The sequence below is a fragment of the Oncorhynchus gorbuscha genome, linkage group LG07 (genome assembly GCF_021184085.1).
Source record: "Oncorhynchus gorbuscha isolate QuinsamMale2020 ecotype Even-year linkage group LG07, OgorEven_v1.0, whole genome shotgun sequence".
NCBI classification, from domain to species: domain Eukaryota; kingdom Metazoa; phylum Chordata; class Actinopteri; order Salmoniformes; family Salmonidae; genus Oncorhynchus; species Oncorhynchus gorbuscha.
Genome location: NC_060179.1, coordinates 55,890,057 through 55,908,767, shown reverse-complemented (window position 1 = coordinate 55,908,767; position 18,711 = coordinate 55,890,057). Strand labels below are relative to the sequence as shown.

At 42.6% G+C, this 18,711-nt stretch overlaps 2 protein-coding genes across 2 annotated transcripts; both read left to right on the top strand.

Annotated features, from left to right (window-relative positions):
• Nucleotides 1-1,146: 1,146 nt before the first annotated feature.
• LOC124039280 (tubulin-specific chaperone C-like) lies at nt 1,147-2,789 on the top strand. Its single transcript, XM_046355214.1, has 2 exons — nt 1,147-1,755; nt 1,882-2,789. Exons 1-2 carry the CDS (start codon nt 1,189-1,191, stop codon nt 2,347-2,349), a joined length of 1,035 nt encoding a protein of 344 aa, XP_046211170.1. The 5' UTR covers nt 1,147-1,188; the 3' UTR covers nt 2,350-2,789.
• Nucleotides 2,790-4,625: 1,836 nt separating this feature from the next.
• Nucleotides 4,626-11,552, top strand: LOC124040074 (peripherin-2-like). Its single transcript, XM_046356859.1, has 3 exons — nt 4,626-5,687; nt 8,245-8,491; nt 9,956-11,552. The coding sequence occupies exons 1-3, from the start codon at nt 5,107-5,109 to the stop codon at nt 10,160-10,162; spliced, it is 1,035 nt and encodes a 344-aa protein (XP_046212815.1). The 5' UTR covers nt 4,626-5,106; the 3' UTR covers nt 10,163-11,552.
• Nucleotides 11,553-18,711: the final 7,159 nt, after the last annotated feature.

The window sequence follows — 18,711 nt, the reverse complement described above, 5'->3', positions numbered from 1 at the left end:
CATGTTTCAATCAGAGATGGGGGTCATCCACACACACTGTATGTAATTCAGTCTATTCTGGTGTAAATTCATATAGGCCTATTGTGTTCCTGAAACTACAGACCCATTTCTTATACTTGCATCAGAAGTCTACACTGGAAGAGTGCAGTTATTTCTTCCTGCAGAAGAATTAACAGGTACTGTATGTGAAAGTGAGGTGTATGTGACATTGAGAAATGCATAATAAACTCTTCTACACCTACTGTGAAGGTGGCTACTGATATACTACTTTACTATTCTGAAATGTGTATTATATTCTAGATCAAAGCTCAGGTTTTGCTTAATATGTGCACTGTTATCCTTCCACTTGCTTTCGCAATGGGGCACAATAAAACATGAACGTCATTATATATGGATATTTGCAGTGGTGTAAAGTACTTAAGTAAAAATACTTTAATGTACTACTTTAGTCGTTTTTGAGGGTATCTGTACTTTGCTATTTATATTTTGGACAACTTTTACTCCACTACATTCCTAAAGAAAATAATGTACTTTTTACTCCATACATTTTCCCTGACACCCAAAAGTACTTGTTACATTCTGAATGCTTAGCAGGACAGGAAACTGGTCCAATTCACACACTTATCAAAAGAAAATCCCTGGTCATCCGTACTGCATCTGATCTGGCAGACTCACTAAACACAAATGCTTCATTAGTAAATTATTACTAAGTGTAGGAGTGTGACACTAGCTCTCTGTAAATTAGAATTACATTGTTTTAAATCGTGCTGTCTGGTTTGCTTAATATAAGACATTTGAAATAATTGATACTTTTACTTTTGATACTTAAGTATATTTTAGATTTTTTTTTTTTACTTTTGATACTTACGTATATATAGACTTTTACTCAAGTAGTATTTTACTGGGTGACTTTCACTTTTAATTTAGTCATTTTCTAGTAACGTAACTTAACTTTTACTCAAGTATGAAAATGGGGTACTTTTTCCTTCCACCACTGGATATTTGTTATGGGTTTAAACAATGATGCATGAACATGGGTGGGAGTGGGAGAACGTAGCAAACAACGCTCCCTAATCCACCAATGGAATGACAGTATAGTCACAAGAGAGGAGAGATTTATCCAATAAGAAGGCCGTTTGTTACGAAGCAACAGCATCTCTTCCGCATTCAAACAACATCAGTGAAAACATGGACGTGGAGAGCAGTATTTGTCAGGGAAACGAGGATTCTAGTCCCAGTGAGTCCGGCATTAAGATCCCGGACAGGATGCTTAAACGAGAACAGGATAGGCTTGAGGACGTGGAGAGAAAGAAAGAAGCGAAAAATAGCCAGTCTGTCACGGAGGAGAAGAGTGGGTTCTTCACCGCGACGTTCAGTAGTGAAAGGGCAACAATCGAGGAGTTACTGGAGGGCTGCTCGGGGGCTACTGACCGCGCCCTGGCCACTCAAACCTTGGAGAAAGTGACTACTAAAACACAGTTCCTCCAGAAGTTTCTAAACGATAGCATGGTGTTTTTACCGCAGTACGAGCTGAGACAGGCCCAGGCGGCGCTCCAGAAACTACAGAACTCTCTGGCTGAGAAGAGAGACGAGATTCTCCCCAAGAAGAAGTTCGCCTTTAGGTCGCGCGCAGCAAATACACCCAAAGTAGACCCACCAGCTCCACCTGTAACACCTAAGGATTCTGGCCGAACTAAAGTGGACGGAGCCATAAGCCCCCCAGAGCAGTGTGGCTTCTCCCACTTTGAGGCCCAGGTAACAGTCCCTAACATAACAAGATTCAATAATTTCTTCTGAGAATGTTTCTAGTCAATTGTGGTTTAGATTCTGCTCTTTGCAGGTATATATCTTAAATGTCTGACCACTGTTTATTTTTGGCAGGTGCTGACCAAGTCCGGGGCGGAGATTAAACAACAGGATGTTCTACTGACCCACCTGACCAACTGCAAGGTCAGACTCCTGGGCTCCCCCAGCACCATCCACATCAAACACGTCCAGAACTGTGAAATCTTCTCTGGGCCAGTGTCCAGCTCTGTGTTTGTGGACCACTGCACCGGCAGCACCCTCTCCTTCCCATGCCAGCAACTACGGACGCACCACACCACCGACACACAGGTCTATCTGCATGTCACCAGCCGCGCCATCATAGAGGACTGCCAAGGGGTGCGCTTTGCCCCCTTTGCCTGGTCCTACCTGGGTCTGGACCAGGACTTCAAGGTGTCTGGTCTGGACCGGGAGAGGAACAACTGGAACCAGGTGGATGATTTTAACTGGCTGGCCTTAGGTACCCAATCTCCTAACTGGTCTGTCATTCCAGAAACTGAGAGAAGAACAGAGTGGGACTCCTAGAGACATTAGTATACAAAGAGCCTGTCAAACAAATGAAGCTCTTATTTTCATTCAGCCCTGATGTGACACAGCCTTACTTGACTTTGCTTTTCATGCTAATGAGTTCCATAGTACAGTTGTTCCATAGATGTGCTGACAGGATTACCCATTAAATATTGGGTAATATTCAGTAGTGTGCTGCCTGAACTTTTTCTTCACAGGGAGGAAAAAGTTGCTGCATTTGTTTTCTCATGACTATATAATGAGCAATAAACAGAATGTCAACCACGTACTGTAACACAGCTTATTACCGGTTCATCTTAGTCCTTAAATACCATCTTATGTTTACAAACAGCACAGCACTCTCCCATCTACAAAGCACTAAATACCTCTGTTCTTCTGACTAAGTGGTCTGGAGTAAACACTAGATGTGAATAAAGGGTTTGGCTGACATCAACCAATCTGTCTTTTGTACGCTTGTCTTTAATTGTGCATGAAATAATTGACTGAAACAGTTAGGGGTGGTGTTATGCAGACCTCTAGGAAGAGGGAACGCAACACCCTGCTACAACTCCACTCCTTGTGGCGTGAAAGAGGAATGGGACTGTAGATGTAAGGATGACAAAAGGCAGACAATTTACTGTTTACTGGGAATTTATTCCTTCACACAAATTTGTGGAAAAGGTTGAACGGAACCAAAGAAAGTAAATGACAAAGCCCCCTCTACCTTACCTGCCTACCCACTACATACCTAACTTAGCACCACCTGGTGTTTGAACCAAAATACAGGGAGTTGTCTACCCAGGTCTTACCTAGTGCGTATAGACAGTAAATACTACAGTTTATGTACGCCCGCAGGCCTCTTGCCTAAGTACTCCCTAGGTGCCTTCCCCTTCTCCCTGGGAACAACAAACAATACATGTAAACAATTTCAATAATCAAAAACACTGCGTCCGATGGGGACACACATACCTTTAGAAGCAGCGGCTATAAAGTACTTAACAAAAACCGGTCTCTCAGCAAAAACAGGACATACTAATCATCTCTCTGTCTGAGCAACAAACACAGAACATAACCATCAGCTCTCTCTGAGAAACAACCAACACAGGATATATCAATCTGCTCTCTTAACAACCAACACGGAACACACTAATCATCTCTCTCCTGAGCAACAAAACACTGGCTTATAGCTGGAGAAGGAGTCTGTAATGGGATACAGCTGTATCCTCTGACGTGAGGGCGGGGTCGGCGCCAATTAGCTGCTTGGGGGAATTTCAGGAATCCATCCTGAAACACACATACAAACAAAACCCACAACACAGAAACTGGGGAACGTAACAGGTGGTTTCCCGTACACAGATTAAGCCCAGTCCTCAAATTCCTAGGAATCTCAATTGAAAATGCTGTTTAGTCCAGGACTTGTCTTAATCTGTACATGCCCCTAATGGTTTCTTGCCCTTTCCACATCCTGTCCCCACTCTTCCCATGAGATAGCTAACTCATTCGAGATCAATATCATTCTGCGGTAGTGACAGTACGAATCTCCGCCCTCGGGTACACTAACACCAGTATGCTCTTCTGGTTTCTCTGATCTCTGGCTCTGTCACAAGTTCTGCCAACTACTGAAGCTGTCATCAGGTCTGCTGGCCTGTTGTGCATCCCAGTGTAGCTCACATGTACACTAGTCTATCATGTCGTTAATTGAATGCACTGACAACCACACATGTCCCTGCTCTCATATACTGTACACATCACAATCCTAACTTTGCTGTGCAGTGAAGAAGCTCCCATTAGAAGTTAGTTATTGGTCTACCAAACTGCCATCAGCATACACTGATAGTTCAGTTAGTGTAGACACAAACACCTATAGCTAAATCTGCCTGCTTCCTTACTACAGGCGAGAGACTGGCAGGTTGTTGATATTGACTGCTGAGTGTAGGTGGAGCTAAGTGGGTCATGGAGAGTCTTACATGGTTTTTGGATGGTTTACCGAAACATCTTAGGTGACTACACTGTAAACATTCTTCCTCGCCTGAACCCAATGACCCCTTCCAAAAGTGCAGCATGGCGTTGTTCCACACCTCCACTCTCCGTCAACCGTTAACTGTCCTTATTAATGGCCCCCGGTGCATTCGATCAGGGTGACAATGACCATGTGAGCATTCAAACCAATTATGTCTCCTGGCAACAGCTTACAGCCAGGCTCATCTTCTGGAGAGGGATTTTTGTAAATGGGTTCAGGCTGCTTACAGGGGATTATCATGACGCACCTCCCCTCCGCCTGGAATCTGGAGGATCTTCCTCAATCCTCTTCCAACCAGCGAAAGGAACATCACGATTAGCCTCACCTGTTGATTTCAACGTTTTTGTAGGGAAAGTTTAGAACTAAGGCAAGGGGGCAAGTGTGACCCTGTGTTCTGTCATCCGTCTGGGTGAGTTTTCTTTGTAGGGTCTGGCCACTATGGGAGAGGAGAGGGTCCTGAAGGAATAACCACACTCCTCTTTCTTTACCTCTGCTCCTTCTCTCTGGGATGGATTACAGATCATTGCCTGAGCTGACAGTCCTGCACTGCTGGATGAGCTGCAGGAGAGACTGAGAGACGAAGAGAACGGCTGAAGCCACCTTACAGGGAATCAACGGTTCAAACCGCTTAACGAGAACAGCTGAAACTCTGCTGGCTGGGGCATCCAGAAGAAGGACCCGACCGTAGAGCTATATCTCATCTCAGTAGTTTATTTTCCTTGTGTATAGGTAAGGAATATCCCTAGGTTGCCACCATGGCACTAATGGTGGTCAAGTTTGACCTGAAGAAGCGGGTGAAGCTAGCCCAGTTCCTATGGCTGATGTACTGGTTCTCAGTGATGGCAGGCGTGCTCGTCTTCAGCATGGGACTGTTCTTTAAGATCGAGCTGCGTAAGCGCTCGGAGATGATGGACAACAACGAGAGCCACTTCGTTCCTAACTTACTAATTGCCGTGGGGCTGCTGGCCTGTGGGATCAACGCCATGGGAGGCAAGATCTGCTACGACTCCTTGGACCCTGTCAAGTTCTCCAGGTGGAAGTCTATGCTCAAACCCTTCCTCGTCTCCTGTGTGGCTTTCAATTGTCTCCTGGTGCTGACGGCTCTGCTCTGCTTCCTGATGAGGATCCCTCTCCAGTTCACGCTGGCCGAGGGCCTGAAGAACGCCCTGAGGTTCTACAAGGACACAGACACGCCGGGACGCTGCTACATGAAGAGGACTTTGGACCAGATGCAGATTGAGTTCCGTTGCTGCGGCAACAACAACTTCAGGGACTGGTTCGAGATCCAGTGGGTCAGCAACCGCTACCTGGACTTCAGCGCCAAGGAAGTTAAAGAGTGAGTCGTGATATTAGCAACAGCTCTAGGATCAGTTCTAAAGCTATCCCAACCATATCCCTAACTATTAGGTGGTTATAATGTAGTGATGTACGTTTTTTAAAGTAAGAGGCCTATATATTAGGCCCACACCAACAAATGGCATGAATGGAGATTGTAGGGTTAGGTTATGGTGAGTTCACTGTTCTTAATGGGTGTTCAGTATAAATGGATTGCAGGTGCAAGGAGGGGGGCCGTAAGCAATATAAAAGGGTCACTTTCGATTATAAGGTAAAGGAGGGATTACAGGGTCAGTGGATTTGAGGTTTTAGTGTTAGAGGTGGTGATGGGGCTGTGCGTATGTGTGGGTTGGTTTTCGATTTACGGGAGGTGAGGGGGATTCAGTCATTAGTGTGGAGTAATAATAATGAAAGTGGTGGTGGGGAGGGAGGTAAGCTTTCTGTGAGAGTTGAAGGGGAATGATGCAAGGGTTTGTTTTACAGTTTACGGGTGTAAGGTGTGCTTGGGTGCAGGTGTTTCAAGTGTTGGTTTTCAGTGTAAGTGATATCAAGTGTGTGGTTGTATAAAGGGACAGTTTTCATTGTATGTGTTCTCAGGTGTGCATTCACCGTGTGTGTGAATGTGTGTGTGAGCCTGTGAGTTCTTAGTGGCCAATCTTCTTGGACCACATTTCCTCCACCTTCAGGCTTATGTGCTAACGAATCAGCATGCGGCTGGTGATGGTCTGGGAATAGACCTGTCTAGAGAGAGAGACCGAGTTAGCCAACAAGGCCTTGCGTAGAGACAGTGATTGGCCAACCATTCACTTACGACAATTATTGACCAATAAGAGCTTAGCTAGACACAGTGATTAACCAATAGGACCTCAAGGAGATATTAGCCGCATGCTCTTTTGATTCAGGGTTGATGATGACGACGATGGGCTATGGGCTGTTAAAGGACCACATCTTAGTCCTGCTTAAATTGCTTATCTTTCAGGAAACAAATTATCTAAAGCAGGGCCTGCAAACCCTCTTCCTGGAGATCTATGCAAATTTTGTCTCTAGCCCTACTGTAATACACCTGATTCGGCAAATCAAGGTCCTGTTAAGTGTTTCCCACCCCTGGTCTGTGTCAGCGTTAACCTACAGTGTCAGTACTCCCAACAGAGTGTAATTCCATGTCCATATTGTTGGGAATGACTGGGAATGATCTGTATCCCTGTCACATTTTTTATTGAACCTTTATTTAACTCCGACAAGTCAGTTAAGAACAAATTCTTATTTACAATGACGGTCTAGGAACAGTGGGTTAACTGCGTTGTTCAGGGATAGAACAACATATTTTTTTTTTTACCTTGTCAGCTCAGGGATTCGATCTAGCAACCTTTCAGTTACTGGCCCAACATTCTAACCACTAGGATTGCAGGTGCAAGGAGTGGCTATCAAACCACTCTTTCCACAATGCTAATTTAGAACTGCCCTACACCTGTCAATCACAATTGAAACTCCACCCCTAGACCACCCAAAGGCCAAATGCACACTTCCTCCTACAGAATCAGAGATGACTGCTGTCACAGTCAATCCATACAGTCTCACTTTGTTAGGATAATCCTCATCTACTCAGACGATCTACAAACTGCTTGATTGATTACCCGTCAACTACAACTCTGTTGACAAGCCACAGCGATGTTTACTACTACTGTATATCCAGCCATCTATTAGCTAGTATGCAGACTAATTCCATTTAGGCAATTCATCCTCATTGAAAGTAATGGATCAATCATCAATTTATGAATACAATTTCAATACATACTCTGAAATGCCCTCTCAGTGTAGGGGAGGAAAGTAACTCTGGAAGAGATAATTCGTATGTGGTGTGCAGTATGATTTTTCATATCCTTTTGCTGTAATTTCGGAGTATTTGGCAGATATACTATATGTGCATCTTTCCAAGAAAGATGTGTCCTCCAAGAGTTGCTGAATGTTTTTCTCATCTTCAGTGTGCATGTCTGTTTATGTTGGAAAGCGAGGTATAGTGGAAGTATCATTGTTCCTTCCCAACGTGAGCAGAGTTCTTGGCTCATGCACCTTCGTTGGAAAGCAAGTGACAGTATTAGTTTTCCTTTGCACTGTTTCTTCCCAAAGCCAGTGTGAAGAGACCGTGTTCACAGTAGGGAGGAGCTAATGGGGTTAATCCCATTCAAACAGCATGTGAGAGACTGATAGACCTTAATGTTCCTCTCTTTACCAGGTACACTGTGAACTGATTTCAGCTGTGCCAGGAACAATGCAAGTATTGTAAACCCTCTATCATGGATACTGAATGAAAAATCAGTGTTAGGTTGTGTCAAGGTATGAGTGACTTTGTTGCAGATGTTCTTTCAGCCTAATCCTACCTTTCTGCCCTTTGCCCTCTGACCCCCATTCGCTTCAGCAGTAATGTGGATGCGAAGTACCCGATGGATGGCTACCGTTTCACTCCGCTAACCCCATAAGGACCTTGGACCTAACACACAATGCACTGACCCTAACTCACAATACCCTAACCCCTGTCCTTTGCCCTTTCACCCCCCCAGTCGTATCGGCAGCAACGTGGATGGGAAGTACCTGATGGATGCTGTTCCATTCAGCTGCTGTAACCCCGGCTCCCCTCGGCCCTGCATCCAGTACCAGGTGACCAACAACACGGCCCACTACTCCTACGACCACCACACTGAGGACCTGAACATCTGGAAACGGGGCTGCCGCGATGCACTGATATCCTACTACGGAGGCATGATGAACAGCATAGGAGCCCTGGTGCTACTGGTCGCTATTCTGGAGGTAAGGAAAATGCTCCCTCTTGCTCGCTTTTCAAAGGCGTGGGGTGATTATTTTGTGATGGCGTTCATCACTGACCGATGACAAAGTTGCATGGTGTCCTCCTTTACTCTCAATGTACATTTCCACACCTCCTCCACCCCTCCATCCCTCCTGCCATTGTCATGTTTCCAGGTCATGTGCGGGCTGCTGATACACCTGCTGCTCTCTTCTGCAGAGGCTGCATCACCTGCTAGGCTTACAGCGGTACACACACACACACACACACACACACACACACACACACACACACACACACACACACACACACACACACACACACACACACACACACACACACACACACACACACACACACACACACACACACACACACACACACCTGCCAGGTTTACAACGATACACACAGACACATACGTAGAGGCAGCTTCACCTGTAAGGATTACAACAGTAGTACACAGGGCTGGTAACTAGACTGCTGTACTGGTAATCCTGTGGGTCCGTGTGGATGCAGGCTTTCACAACAACCAAAGCAGACTAATTAAATCCATATTGAAGAAGATTCTTGGTTGGTTAGTTGAATCAGGTGTGTTACTGATTTTGGCTGGCGCAAAAGTCTGCAGCCCCACTGGCCTACGAAAACAAAAAAACAAAATGGCTGCCCTTGAACATGCACTGTTTGTCTCCTTGTCTTCTTTTCAGAATAAATTATCTGAAGAAGTATGAGAGAAGTGTTACTATACATTTTTAGCTGTTTTGGTATTTGTAAAACATATATTACTAAGGACAGCAAATCTCTGTTCTAGAAATCTTACAGTACTTAACGTGTACTAAAAAACTGGACTCAATCTGCTGAAGCTTATCAGGGACAAAAACAGCCATGGCTATCTCCTACCTGGAATAGCCATGGTTACGCAACTGTCTCCATGGTATTACCTTACCGATAGCCTTGTGAGAGGTGGAGTGATTTGGGGGAGGGACCAGTTATGGAAATCAGACTCCTGATCAAATACTGGGGGTTATAAAATGACCAATCAGAAACACAGATAGTGTAGAGGTAAAAAATATATATATATTTGCTTGTGTATGCTATGCTACATAGCAAACTTATGATTGCTTTTGTTTGTTGCTATCTCTGTTAGTGTGATTCTCTGTTTTTAACTCCTTGCTTCAGACTGGTTTGATGTGTTTATGTGGAACATATTCAGTTGTTAAATGATGATTGGTGTGATCCATTACCTACAGCTGTTAGTGCAGGCTGATGTGTCTAGCACTCTCTGGGTCTACCCCTGTAGGTTGGTTAATGTGAGGTTAGATTTAGTTATGGTGGGTTTTCACTTTCAGTACATGAGCATGTTCTTGAAGCTAGCTCTTACTTCAGCCCAGGTGTAGCTCTTCACACACACACTAGCTGTAGTCTTAGTCCAGGCTAGCTGTACGTAATATGTCTCTCTTTATCCTCTGTAGGTTATTGTGATGATCGGCCTCCAGTACGTGAACACATCCCAGTGCAACCTGGCCAACCCAGAAGACCCAGAGAGTGAAAGTGAAGGCTGGATCCTGGAGAAGACGGTGAAGGAGACGTTTACTGACATCATGGACAAGATGAAAGCCATGAGCAAGGGTAACGCAGTGGAGGAGGGCGGAGTGGATGGTGTTGCCACGGTGAGCTGATCACAATATGCCCACACAAACTGAGACCACTCCCACCAAAGGGAAGAGAGGAAGATTGACCACCTCCTTTGCATTTATGACACAACATACAGACATACACAAATATGCGCACAACACACGTTTCTGGCCATCTGAAGGGAAAACTAAAATGGACAGATCCTGAGTACATGCCAGCACATAGGATATTTTGAATATACGAATGCATGAATGTATGTGTAAGTTAAATTATAACCAATTGATAAATTGACTTTCCAATATGCCCCCCCCCCCACACACACACACACACACACTCACACACACACTCACAATACACTTTTTCTAAACCTATTCAACGCACACGCTCCCTCCAACCCCAGCTTTGTTAGTCTTCCAAGCAGTTCCCATTTGATGGGATACTCTCTGTGTGTTTTCTAACATTCTGTATAATTCTGTTCTATTTCATGTTCATATTTTACAACTTTATTTGTAACCCTTTTTTTACAAAATGAGAGGAAAAACATCAAAACACTATCCACTGTCATGAAAATGCATAATGTCAGATATTTGCATTGTATTGAGAATAATATATATATATTAACAGGTTAAGAGTAAGGTCAGGAGAGCAGGTATATTGCGTTTTAAGGATGGTGTGGGGCTGGTGGTTGCTACGCGACCCTCCAGCCCAGAAAGGAGGTTAAAGTGGAAAGGTTCATTCATCGCCCAAGGAGCAGAGAGTTTTATCTTAAAATATTTGGACCCACCTGTAGAGCACTTTTTATATTAGCAAATTCCAAAGAAATGGACTGAAACACCTCAGACATCACCTCTTTAAAGTCCTTCCTCTCCTACCATTACCTTGAGGGATGGAGGTGGGCTGGAAACTCCTGGGGTAGGGGAGGTGGAAACATTTCAACTTAACCTGGTGGTGTTGAAGTTTGGGGTGCGCTGCTGGAGGATTGGAGGGGCTATAGGAGACGAGGCGCGGGGGAAAGTGGCAGAGGTGAACCAGGGGTGACCCCAAAACTTGAGGAGGACATTTGAGATTGGCAGCTAAACCCCTGATCTCCAACCCCTGAACTCTGACCCCAGCCCCTGCTCTGTGACATCACTCAGCAGGTCCAATCAGCATTTCTCTTATTGGACCGTCGAGAGTTACTGTATATATCACACTCACTAAGTTCCTGTACATACCTCACTCATAGGCCAACGCCCGTGCTACTGTTATCTTTGTAAATAGTCTAGTATTGATACATAACTTTTTTAAACAATGTAATTAATATAAATTATTTTATTTACTTTAAAGAAAATGTGTTTTGCCATGGGAAATCAATCTGGTTTTCTTTCTGTATGTTGTGTAGAAAGATGATAAGACCATTGTGTAAATTTGAATAAAGGAAGTTAGCCCCGTGAAGTAAAGTGTTGTTTCTACTTAAGACTGATCAGAAATCAAACAGCAATGCCTTCTGGGAACTCAGCGGGGCACCTGATTTAGCCAATTGGATCAGGGTAATTATCAGATTATAGCGATCACATGGACACAGGACAACTCTGCACATGGAGGTTGAAGGACGAAGGTGTGTATTTGTGTACGTGTGTGTGTGTTCTGTGACTGTGTGTTCTGTGACGGTATGTTCTGTGGTTTTAGATTTGATCTATTACTTTCTATGTGTTTCTATTAGTTAGGCAAACAACGGATCCACCATTAACTACATGACAAATTCCAATGTCATTATTTAAGCCACTTTATAAGACTTGATCTGACTTATTGTCTAATTTTCAAATTGTCTGTCTATGACATTATGTGATTGTCTGTGTCCAGCTGTAAAGAGTAAGTCTCATAGTTTATAGATTTAACTTGACAACACCAGAGCCCAGTCATTCATCTAAGCATTCAATGACGAACAGAGATACAACAACTTTATTCACCTATGGGCGATCATCACATATTTTGTCAAGTAAGTTGCCAACCAGCGCCATGAGGCCAAATTCTGTTTACTTTGCTGTATATTTATAAATCGGCATATACCAGTGCCTTCAGAAAGTATTCACATCCCATGTCTTTTTCCTAATTGTATTGTGTTTCAAAGTGAGAACCTTGATTTGTACCACCAATCAAGGTTCTGATTCCATGTTAAGTTAGAGGGTAGACCTGTAGAGGGCTATATAGAGGGCAGGACAACAGTACTTGTTATTTTGGTATTGTGCTGGACCAGGTATAATGGGGTAGTTAGGTAGTGAGTGGGGTCCTGAGGGGCAGTTAGTGGGTGTGTTGGGTAGTTAGCTAGTGAGTGGGGTCCTGAGGGGCAGTTAGTGGGTGTGTGGGGTAGCTAGCTAGTGAGTGGGGTCCTGAGGGGCAGTTAGTGGGCGTGTGGGGTAGTTAGCGGGGTCCTGAGGGGCAGTTAGTGGGTGTGTGGGGTAGTTGCAAGCACTGGGAAAGAGGCCAACAGTAGGTGGTGTTGTGGTTAATCAGCTGCTTTGAGCAGATAAGAGGCCTAAAGAAGCCTTAGGTTAACATTATTAGACATCAGCCTGGAGAACAGCTGACCAGCCCTGGACATACATCACTAAGGGAGGGAGGGTGATGGAGGAGGTGTGGAGGGAGATGGAGATGGGGTGAGGCTGGAGAGTGTGAGGTAGAGAGAGAGAGGTTCTCTATGTTCAGAGTCAGAGTACACTGTTCACACCACTGCACCACGGCAGTTCACAATTGTCTAGCAAGCAGGGAGTGTACTTGATGATACTAAATGGAAACAGCACTTTTTTGAATCCTTTATCTTTATGCTTTCCCAAAAACCATAGCCCCAACCTTAACCGCTCTGAATTAACACCTAAACTTAACCCTTTGAGTTGTTTCTGTTTTAAGCCTGTACCCACACATAATTAATGGATTAAAAAATACATGTTCATCCAATTACGTCAAATTCCGAAGTAAAACTTTGAGATCAAGTTGCAGCTATAAAGGTGTTTCAGGGTTAGGGTGGGTAAAGCGTCTTAGGGGGGGTAAAGTGGGTTAGGGTGGGAAAGAGGGTTAATGCTAGGTGGATCAGGTGGGTTTATGGTTAGTGAAAGGGTAGGTGAAATGTGTGTAGTAGGCAGGGGTAAAAGTAAACCAAAACTGTCCGGTACTGGCAAAATAAATATTGGGGGTACACCATACCTGTAAAACATGAGCCTTTTCACAATAATTAAAACAGATTCCAATTAAACTGTAGGCTGCTACACTATTTATCATTACAGCATGTCAGTCGCATGAAAAATTAGCAAATAGACTTAAAAACTTGTTGAATACTCTCCAAAATGCTATGTGTATTGACATTTTTGCCAATGCATACTGAGATGAGTGTCCGAGAACGAGATGAACGCAGGCAGTGTATTGTTTACAATTCAGTTTACAAGACTTGACTAGGCCTAATGACTGACAATAACCGAATAACCAAATTTATCAACAGGCACTGTATGGATGCCGGAATTATTTTAGAGTGGAGTAGCCTAACATTCTGAACAAAACATAAAAGCAACATGCAACAATTTCAAAGATTTTACTGAATTACAGTTCAAAGAAGGAAATCAGTCAATTTAAATAAATTCATTAGGCACTAATCTATGTTTTGTTTGGTCAGGGTGTGATCTGAGTGGGCATTCTATGTTACATGTCTAGTTTGTCTATTTCTATGTTTGGCCTGATATGGTTCTCAATCAGAGGCAGGTGTTAGTCATTGTCTCTGATTGGGAACCATATTTAGGTAGCCTGTTTGGTGTTGGGGTTTGTGGGTGATTGTTCCTGTCTCTGTGTTTGCACCAGATAGGGCTGTTTGGGTTTTTCACATTTCTTGTTTTGTTAGTCTATTCATGTGTAGTTGCTTTATTAAAGAACCATGAATAATAACCATGCTGCATTTTGGTCCGCCTCTCCTTCAACTCAAGAAAACCGTTACACATATACTACTCTCTCGTTGGCTGGCCCTCACTACATATTCGTCGCCAAACCCACTGGCTCCAGGTCATCTATAAGTCTATGCTAGGTAATGCCCCGCCTTATTTCAGCTCACTGGTCACCATAGCAACACCCACCCATAGCAAACACTCCAGCAGGTATATTTCACTGGTCATCCCCAAAGCTAACACTTCTTTTGGCCTCATTTCCTTCCAGTTCTCTGCTGCCAATGACTGGAACGAATTGCAAAAATCACTGGAGCTGGAGTCTTATATCTCCCTCTCTAACTTTAAGCATCAGCTGGCAGAGCAGATTACCGATCACTGTACCTGCACATGGCCAATCTGTAAATAGCACACCCAACTACCTGAACCTCTTTTGCACCCCAGTATCTCTACTTGCATCATCTGCACATCCATCACACCAGTGTTAATGCTAAATTGTAATTATTTCGCCTCTATGGCCTATGTATTGCCTACCTCACTATTCTTCTACATTTGCACACACTGTACATAGATTTTTTTCTATTGTGTTATTGACTGTACGTTTGTCTGTAACTCTGTTTCATTTTGTTGCACTGCTTTGCTTTATCTTGGCACGGTTGCAGTTGTAAATTGTATTGATTTATTTCACCTTTATTTAACCAGGTAGGCAAGTTGAGAACAAGTTCTCATTCACAACCTCGACCTGGCCGAGATGAAGCAAAGCAGTTCGACACATACAACAACACAGAGTTACACATGGAGTAAAACAAACACAGTGAATAACACAGTAGAAAATAAGTTTATATACAATGTGTAAATAAATTAGTTAGTTAAATTAGTTAAATAAATTAGTTAGGTTTCCTTCCTCTCCAGCAACTGAGTTAGAAAGGAGGCCTGTATCTTTGTAGTGACTGGGTGTAATGATACACCATCCAAAGTGTAATTATTCATGACTTCACCATGCTCAAAGGGATAGTCAATGTCTGCTTGTTATTTTTACCCCTCTACCAATAGGTGCCCTCCTTTGCTAGGCATTGAAAACCTCTGTGGTCTTTGTGGTTGAATCTGTGTTTGAAATTCACTGCTCGACTGAGGGACCTTACAGATCATTGTATGTATGGGTTACAGAGATGAGGCAGTCATTCAAAAATCATGTTAAACACTTATTACACACAGAGTGAGTCCATGCAACTTGTTAACCCCAATGGCTCCAGGGGCGCAGGACAATGGTGACCCTGGCCGTGACCCCACTCCCTGAGAGTGCCATAGTTGGGATATGCAAGAAACACATTTTATTTGATTTTTTATTTTACCTTTATTTTACTAGGCAAGTCAGTTAAGAACAAATTCTTATTTTCAATGACGGCCTAGGAACATTTCCATTACACTTGTACAAGTGTGTAACAGGTGAACACTTGTACAAGTCTGTAACAGGATAAATATAAGCACCCCCAAAATATTGTTTACAGTTACTGTCAAAGTCACTAGGACAAATCCTAACTTCCGTTGCATGCATTAATGTCACTGGGAGACTTAAGGGAAAATGTGATATAAGAAAAAGTTAGGGTTTGGCCCTGCCATCTAGGACCTATATAATAGGCGGTGTCAGAGAAATGCCCATAAAATTGACAGAGACTCCAGTCACCCAAGTCATAGACTGTTTTCTCTGCTACCGCACGGCAAGCGGTGCCGGAGCGCCAAGTCTAGGACCAAAAGGCTCCTCAACAGCTTCTACCCCCAAGCCATAAGACAGCTGAACAATTAATAAAATGGCCACCGGACTATTACATTGACCCCTACCCCCGCACACTGACTCTGTATATAGCCTCGTTATTGTGTTACATTTCATTATTTTTATTTGGTAAACATTTTCTTAACTCTTCTTGAACTGCACTGTTGGTTAAGGGCTTTGTAAGTAAGCATTTCACTTGTTGTATTCGGCGCATCTGACAAATAAAGTTTGATTTGAATAGGAATGGTGGTGGTGTAGCATTGTACATTCAGAATCATATACCTTTTAAGAGAAGGGATGACCTTCATGTATGTCAAATAGAGGCACTATGGGCTCAGGTACATCTGCCTCACCAGGCATCTATATTGGTAGGATGTGTGTATAGACCTCCTAGCTCTAAGGTGTCCGATCTGGATGACGTATGCACTGGGTTTGACCAGGCCACAGAGAGTAACAGAGATGTATTTATCTTGGGTGATTTTAATAAATTGGAAAGATCAGAATAATTCAAATATAACTAAATTAATGAGATCTATCGAGGGCTGTGGTTTGAAACAAATGGTTAATGACACCACTAGGTCATCAACTAAGTTGGGTCATCGTTCAGACACATGCATTGATCTGATCTTCTGTAATATACTATTGCAATGCTTAAAGGCCAGATCAATGCCAGTGGTCTGGACAGACCATAATATTGTGAACATAAACCATGTAAAAAGGATTGTGGTCAAGATAACAATAATAAAACATGTAATCATGAGCAATTTCAAAGTTATTTGGCTGCTGTACCCTGGGAGCTGATTTATGTAGAGCATGATTTAAATCACACTACAGAATGTTTTATTGATTTGCTCACTGAGGTAATGGACCATCATGCCCCAGTAAGAACGGGTACAGTTGGGGCGCATCCATCTCCATGGATTCATGATGAACTGGGTGATGCTTTTTCTCAAGGAAATATGGCAAAAGTCTTAGCAGCCAATTCTAAACTAGAAATTGATGAACAGACTTTTAGAATACTATGCGGTTAAATTAAATTGTAAGAAAAAAAAGTTATTTGACAAAAAAAAAAATGCTTCTATTGATTCTCAAAATGATTGTAAAAAGGTATGGAATATAGTGAAGAGCTTACTTGGTACATCCATCTCATCATGCCCATCTAGTGTGGAGGTGGACGGGAGAACAATAACAAAACCAGCTGATATTGACAATCATTTTGCAGATCTTTTTACAAAGAAAACTTATTTACTGAGAGATAATCTAAACACCCATTCTTCCAACAAGCTATTGTCCAATGGATCGATGATCATATTATGAGCAAGAAAACCTATAGAGGAGGTGTTAAACCTATTCAAGTCATTACCCAATGGTAAATCTATAGGTTATGATCTTATGGACAATTTTGTTTTTATTCTATGCTGCTCACCAGATTGCAGCTTCACTGAAATACATATTTAATTAGTCACTGGAAAAGGGGCAATTTCCAAATGTATGGACGCATGCTAAGCTGTGCCCAATCCATAAAAACAGGAAAGAACCCATTACTCCTACCAATAGTTGACCAATCAGTCTACTCCCTTCACTCACTAAGATATTGGAGGCTATTGTGAGTAGACAGATATGACAGCACATGGACAAGAATGATCTGACCACAGCCAATCAGCATGCTTATCGCAAAAAACATTCCTCTACCACTGCATTGGTTGACATGACTGATGAGTGGCTCAATACTATGGATTATGGCAGGTTTGTGGGTGTACTAGTTTTAGATTTCAGTGCAGCATTTGATTTAGTAGATTATTAAATAATTTGACAATGGTATTGCATTATGGGTTTAAGGAGGCAGTATGGAATTGGGTACAGTCATATCTAACTGACAGGAAACAGTGCGCTTATATCAATGGGTCGTTTTCTTCCCCTCATGCTTTAAACTGTGGAATACCACAGGGCAGCTACCTTGGGCCACTTCTTTACTTAATATATACTAATGACCTTCCTTATCCAAAACTCAAGCTACTATATTTGCAGATTATACTACAATTTATAAAGCAAGACAAATTGGTTAAACAGGTATAGCAAGCTCTACAAGTAGATCTGGGAAATATCAGGGAGTGGGTTTGCCAGAAAAAAACTTGTTTTGAACGCCATGAAAACCAAGATTATGTTGGTCTATTCCACAAGGAAAAGGCCAGCACAACATGGGAAGTGATTAAACAAAGTACAAATTGAGGAAGTGGCAGAAACCAAACTACTCGGAGTGCAGCTACACAACTGCTTATCATGGTCGCCTCAAATAACTAATCTATGTAAAATATAAACAAATTAAACTGCATGCATGATCAGAAGGATAGCTAAATATGTACCGGGAAAGAATCTTAAGCAAACAACCTAAGCATTAATTGAGAGTCAGGTGAACTATTGTTCTGTGGTCTGGGGAAATGCATTAGCATGTGAGATTAGACAGAACAAAGCAGCAAGGATTATTTTAAGGTGGAGATATGATTATTTTGTTGTAGTCATGCAGAATGCTCTTGGGTGGTCATCAATCAACAAGTTCATTGTGAAATAAAATGTACACCATTTAAAACGGCCAAACCCCATTCACAACAGTATTCAGTTGGTAAGAGACAGACATTTAATCAATACAAGGAATACATTGTCCAACATTTACTGTATTTGTTATCTTGGCAGAAAAGAGAAATAGGCAAAATAACATTTTGATTCAGAGCAATAAAGAAATTGAACAATTTATCTGAGAAAACCAGAAACCATTCAATATATATATTCAAACAATACCTTAGAACCATTTAAATATAATACATTGGAAGGTTTTGCAGGACTATGGTAGATGAAGGAACCAACATATATTTTCAGACTGTTAGAATATTTATCCGGTCAACATGTCAGTGTATTATGTCTG